Source organism: Manihot esculenta, chromosome 10 (genome assembly GCF_001659605.2).
Source record: "Manihot esculenta cultivar AM560-2 chromosome 10, M.esculenta_v8, whole genome shotgun sequence".
NCBI lineage: Eukaryota > Viridiplantae > Streptophyta > Magnoliopsida > Malpighiales > Euphorbiaceae > Manihot > Manihot esculenta.
Window position 1 is genome coordinate 19,215,197 of NC_035170.2, and position 6,287 is coordinate 19,221,483.

Sequence of the window (6,287 nt, forward strand, 5' to 3'; positions counted from 1 at the left end):
AACGTGGTGTTTCTGAATTTCTCAGAAGGTAATAGTATACTAGTAATTGTTGAAACTTTAGCTTTCTGTCACTATTTACTATTTGCGACATAATTTTTGCCTTTTAATGGCTGTATTCTTATGGACTGTTTGCAGGTGATTCAAGCTATTTAGTCTCCATATTTAGACATTTTTGAATTTTGAATGATTACAAGTTTTTATTAGATTCTAGAACTGATATTTCTGTTAGATGGGTTCGTCGTCATGCCATTCTAGCTACTCATACTTTTTGGGTGAAAAATCTATTAGGCATGATCGTCTCTCTATTTGAGATGACATTCATTTTTGTTTGATTAAATTTTATTAATATAACTAGTTTTAAAATAATGATTAATTAAAATTAAATAACATAATTTTTCATGATCTATTATTATAATTTTTAAATACTAATCAAAACATTAAAATGTATTAGATAAAATCATTATTTTAATAACTATTCATTATTGAATAGTTTTTTGATTTGTTTTAGTAGTTAATTTAAAAAATAATTTTTATAAATTATTATTAAATTTTTAATATTAATTTTTTAATATAATCAAAACATTAAACAAATATCTTGGGAGTCAGGCCGATTTTTTATTTTTATTTTTTTCATAAAGATAAGCTCTGGGACTGCTAGATGCCAAAACTCAACACCAACGGCAAATGTAAAATATCTGGCTGATATTGGCCCAAGATATTATCATCCGCTGCTGACGTGTCATCTCCTGACTCTTTTGACACGTGTAAAAGCGCTGCCATCTGGAGCACTTGTTGACCCAACTACACCCCAGAAGGGCAAAAAGTACACCAAAATAAATTAATAAATAAACTAACCGACTCTCACTTTTTGTCCGATCGGTTAATAACCACATGGAGGAGAACAATCTCAGGCCGATTATTCCGTCGCCGTTGCCAGAACACGACGCAATGGCCGGTGGTTTAGTGACTGATGTCACCTGGGCGAATTCTGCTTCTTCTGCTTTAACCGCTGATACCTCCAAGGATTTTTCGCTTCATAATGCTTCGTCAATCTTGGTAATCTCATAATTCTCAGTGATTATTATCCAATTTTGCCTTTTCTTGTTAATAAACCCAAAATTTAGTGACAGGTGCAGGGAATTGTTTAACAAAAATGCTTCAAGGATGATGAGATCTCATTGCAGAGAAGGAAGGGGGAGTTTTTTTTTTCTTTTTAAATTGATCCGGGCTTCTGTTGGTTAGGTTTTGGAATGTTAAGGTGCTATGATTTTCTAGAATAGTCCTATTTTCTAATTTTACATGCACTTTTGTTGCATTTTATATCGTCTTTCTTAAAATACTTGAGAAAAGTGACTAGGTGAGGTTCTGTTCATGTTGGTTGGAAGGGTTAGGAGCTATAGTGCTTGTAGTTTTGGGAAAAAAAGAAACTTTACTTTAGTTTAAGCAGAATATATCAGTTTGGAAATAAGATTTTCCAATAAATTTTGACCATATAGAGGAAAGAAGCAGATGTGTATAGGCCAATGAATTTTGATGTGGTGGATAATGAGGTTCCCTGTTTAGTGTTTGCTTTTCGTTCCTTTCTGTTAAATCATAGTAAATCTAGCATTGACATAAGCATCGACATAATTTAGTTTTCATGTACTTGGTTGTTAATGTTGTCGTTTAGATTTTAAATGGCATCAATTTCTTTTATAATTGGTAAAAGTGTTAAGATGTGGATTTCAAACTTTGTTTGGGGATTCGTTGTGATAGCTATGGTCTTTGTGGAGAATTCTGTCGTTTTTGGGCAACTCTCTATATTTGGATGTTCAGGTTCAGCAGCTATATTATCGTTGTGGTTCCCTTGTCTGTTTTCCATACTCTATGTTTATGTTTCTAAAAAAATTATGTTCCATCCTAAAATAGTTTCTTCTTTAACCATGTATCTCTTCCTGTCTCAACAATTTTTTTTCTTGATTAGTTCAATGCTCTAGTGTCATGTAACTTCATTTCTATAGATTTCAGTGCTATACCTGCTATCTTATCTGGTGAATTTGTATAATATTTCTACAATATCATATCTTCAACTATTTATTCTGCACATTTATCGATATGGTAAATCACATATATCTGGGACAAATGCAGTGAATCTCTGGGAACTGGCAACTTCATTAGTTTCTTGTTTTATTCCAGAAGCGTTTCCTTTATATAAAGTAATCCATGGAAAAAAATGAATGTTCAGTGTTTTTTATGCTTGTAATTTTATTAGCTGACAATTTTTTAATACTTATTTTTAATACAGGGCCCGTCTACAGTGTGGACAGATGAGAAGCATAGCTTATATCTTCATTCGCTAGAAGCATCATTTGTTAATCAATTACGCCATTCCATTGCATTGCGTGGTTGCTTGAAAAAAAACCTATGGGGGCCGTATTCATCCCAAACACCGAAAACCAACCGTTGTAGTTCTTCACACCAGGTCTGGGAGTCCCTGTGCTTCTTCCCTTCTTCACTCGTTTCCTCTCTTTCAGTCAGTGTGGATGCTCTAGAGATGTGAATGAATTAGGCTTGATTTGCCTCCAAAAGAGAAAAAGAAGATTACACAGAGTGGAAGAGGAGGAGATAGACACACACAAACACTTGCAATTTGGACCTATACCTTCTAATTTCGTTTTCCAGCCTGCTTTAGGAGATCTATTTATTGTTTGTTTCATCTCATCTGTGTTATGTGGCATTTCAGTTCATGGTTCTACGAGAAGGCTCCTGGCAGAAAAGCAACTCCGGAAGGAATAAAGCTATATTGGAAACCACAGCTGATTCTCATTTTATTCAGAAAAACCCATGGATACACCATTTTGCATCTGTAGGAAAGCAGCATATTGCAGCATGTCATGATCGAGAACAATGTGCATCCTCTACTAAAAGAATTCATGAAAGTAGTTCTCCAGTCTGCTGTGGATCCACAATTTACTCACAACACCCTGAATGTGGCCTATGCCATCACAATTCGGTTGGCAGTGCCATAGGTATCAATTCCTCTATATTTCCTTAGAAATCATCCTTTGCGTGACATTTTTATTTTCTAGTTGCAATGTAGTGGAAAATGCACCAAATCACCAATTCTGCTGGAAATTTGTCCCCTTGATTGGTATTTCTTTATCATGTTCTACATACAATATCCCTCCCATGTCTCCCCATGACTTTCGCCCTCTGTGTGTGTGCGCTCGCGCTTGTGTGTATGTGTGTTCTTGTTGCTTGCACAGACACACTAGCATGTACGCAATTGTTATTCTATATGATGGTGATGAGGTAAAGAATCCAAAAGCGTCCATGTCTACCAATTGGAGTTGGGAGTTGGGAGTTGGAGTTCATGATTTTACCTGACACTCTGGACAATTTGAGACTTGGACAAAAATGAGTGATGACTTCGATAATAATAATCTCATTGTTAAAATAGTAAGAATCAAAGTTTGCAATTTGTGATGGTTTTGCAGTTTCTCATTGTTTTCTGTAATCTTTGGCTGGCACCTCTGTATGAGTGAACTTTTACCTAACAAATGCCTTATGTTAACAAAGTCTATGCTTTCTCCACAAATTCAAGTTCTCATTTTGTATTTGTAGCTCTTCTAGTGCTTGGTTTGATTACCAATGCTTACATCATTGTTTTGCATACCATGCTACTGAGTACTTTCAGTTATGGAAATAAGGTTGCTGACACAAGTTGTGCACTTTTGATTGTTTTTCATGCTTCACAGAAACTGTAGAAACTTGTTACGCATGATACAGGACCACATAGAGTCCGTGTTTTATGAGAATGAGATGCATGTAGACCTTTTAACATGTGTTATTAAAGGCACCAAAAGACATCGGCCAAGGCGCAAGGCGATGCGAGGTGTCGCCTCTTGAAAATAACATGCATGGTTTTTGTCTTTCTTTCTTTTTAAAGACTAAACCCTAATACATATTTCCTTTTGAAGCAGCTGTTTAGAGAGCTAAATTTTAGGTACAAATTAGAGGATATATCTCCATAATTACGCTAATTACTAAGGGATTTATATCCTATAATTAAGCCTAATTAATTAGAAATGTATATCCCTATAATTATGCTAACTACTTAGGGATAATTTATTCTATTTAGTTAGCATAATTATAGGGATATATATATATATATATTAACTAATCAGGAAAGAAATAATAACATATGCATACATATGTATGTATGTATGTAGTATATATGCATATATGTACACATTATACATACCTATATGTATATATGTAAGTATGGCGCTTCACTTCAAAAAGGCGTCGCCTCGCCTCGCCTCGCCCTTGCCTCTCTCATAAGGTGATAGGGATCCTGTTGCCTTGATAACATTGCTTTGAACTAGTGATTATTGCAGTATTTCCCTAGCTTGAGGATTTGGTCCTACTTAGGGCTTTTGAGTTGATCTTCAAAAGTCTCTTTTACTGAGATCTAAGGTCTTTTGCAGAGGTTTCAGATCAGAACTTTGTAGATGAAGATGAAGGAGAGAAGTCAGGCTCAATTGCAGCGGTGAAAAGGTTGAAGTTAGTTGAGCTTGATGCTTCAAGCAACGATCAAGTAATTTACAAAATGAACCTGTATTTATATGTGTTGAATTTCATATCGGTTGTGGAAAGGGGTAATGTGCCCCCTATATGTGCCCTAGACACTCTTCCCCCTTGAGTTAGCTTTTGGGTGAGTTAGGCCTGACCTAAATTTAACATAGTATTAAAGCCTCCCATCTGATGTTGGGCCTCCTATAAATATGTCATGCACCAGTAAAATTCTTGGCGTGGGTGTGAGGGGTGTGTTGAATTCCACATCGGTTGTGGAAAGATTAATGTGTCCCTTGTATGGAACATAGGCCACACTATTCCCCCTTGAGCTAGCTTTTGGGTGAGATAAGTCTGGTCCAAATTTAACGATATACTTAGTTTTGATTTCTTGACATGCGTGTCCGAGTTGAAGTGTTAGTAGTTGGTTTTTGGAGTCTCATTTTCCGTGAACTATCTTACTGTTTCAGGTTATACCATTTCCAAGTTCTGAAATGAACAATGTTTCAAGCTTCCTGAGAAAGAGAAGAATAGGTGCATCATCAAATTACTGCTAGAAAACTCTGATATGATGTGGCACTATTTTTATTAGAAAAATACATTTGGGAGATGAAAGTTCTATATCTTCTGTATAATAGCAAGCTGGTGAAATCTACAAGGCAAGTTACTTTCCTGTTTCCTGTTCCTTAACCCAGTTTTGTAAATTGCCTCAATTCATATTTAGTTGTATATGAACTCGGATTGGAACGACATGAGACAGTCGTGCGTTGGAGCATGAAGAGGACCTTCCTAGCATGTGAACCTTTTTTTATGCAAGTAGAAGATGGAAAAGAATGCAATTGATGGGGTAATGGGTTGATATCTTCGAGCTGCAGCACCAGCAATTGTCTTCAAATATACCAATAAATAAGAAAATTTCGATTCATTTAGGCAGTAGCTTCAATAGGTGGGAAGAGAGTTTTGTGTTGTTTGCTTTGAAGGTGGAAAGAGAGTTAATATGTTGAAAAATTGGTTACTGTTAAAAGCTTAGCTTAATTTTTTAATTTCTTTTATCCATATGCATATAAATATATAAGAATCTCCAGTAGTTGTGAAAGAAATGCAACCATCTTGATTCTTCTGATTCTTATCTCTCCAATTTATTCTCCTCCATGTGTGTTAATCCCAATATAAATTGGTGGATCAGAGCAGGTACTCACCTGTGTTGTGCCCCATTTCTTCTACCAATTTCTGTTCTACTTGAAATTCCTCCAAATTCTTGAATGTAGCACTTTGGTTTGCTTGGATAAAATATGGAGAAAGGACCAAGTTTTATTTTTCTCTTTTTACCTCCTTGGAAAAAGAGTGAATGAAAAGGAAATATATAAAAATATTGATTGCCCTTTATTGTGTAGATTATATTTGAGGCATGCATCTTCAAAAAATTTCGATAATAATATAAGCAAACCAAAACGTAGTTGGTTTTACTCGAATCATCTATGTTTTCGATGTTCAACATAATGTGTGAGCTATTGCTCACATTACAATTCGAACTTATAAATATTTTTTTCTCTCTTGTTTGAAACATGTGTAAAAATTTAGATTGCAGTTGCGTTAGGACTTTATGAATTATAATGTGGGTTACACCTGTCAATCATTGTTAAAATTTTACTTCTTATAATTTATGGTTAATTTTTTAATTTATTGTTATTTTTTTTATAAAAAATAATCTCATCTATTGACAGGTCTTACAA

At 34.8% G+C, this 6,287-nt stretch overlaps 1 protein-coding gene across 1 annotated transcript; it reads left to right on the forward strand.

Moving 5' to 3' along the window:
- The first annotated feature begins 837 nt into the window (after positions 1-837).
- LOC110624093 (cold-regulated protein 27) lies at positions 838-5,677 on the forward strand. Its single transcript, XM_021769172.2, has 5 exons — positions 838-1,056; positions 2,285-2,461; positions 2,723-3,008; positions 4,470-4,579; positions 5,025-5,677. The coding sequence occupies exons 1-5, from the start codon at positions 892-894 to the stop codon at positions 5,109-5,111; spliced, it is 825 nt and encodes a 274-aa protein (XP_021624864.1). The 5' UTR covers positions 838-891; the 3' UTR covers positions 5,112-5,677.
- Positions 5,678-6,287: the final 610 nt, after the last annotated feature.

Excerpts from the sequence above, each read along its gene's own strand:
- LOC110624093 (XM_021769172.2), top strand. The coding sequence starts at position 892 with ATGGAGGAGAACAATCTCAGGCCGATTATTCCGTCGCCGTTGCCAGAA. Across the intron at positions 3,009-4,469 it reads TTCGGTTGGCAGTGCCATAG|AGGTTTCAGATCAGAACTTT; the intron begins GTATCAATTCCT and ends GGTCTTTTGCAG. Across the intron at positions 4,580-5,024 it reads ATGCTTCAAGCAACGATCAA|GTTATACCATTTCCAAGTTC; the intron begins GTAATTTACAAA and ends TTACTGTTTCAG.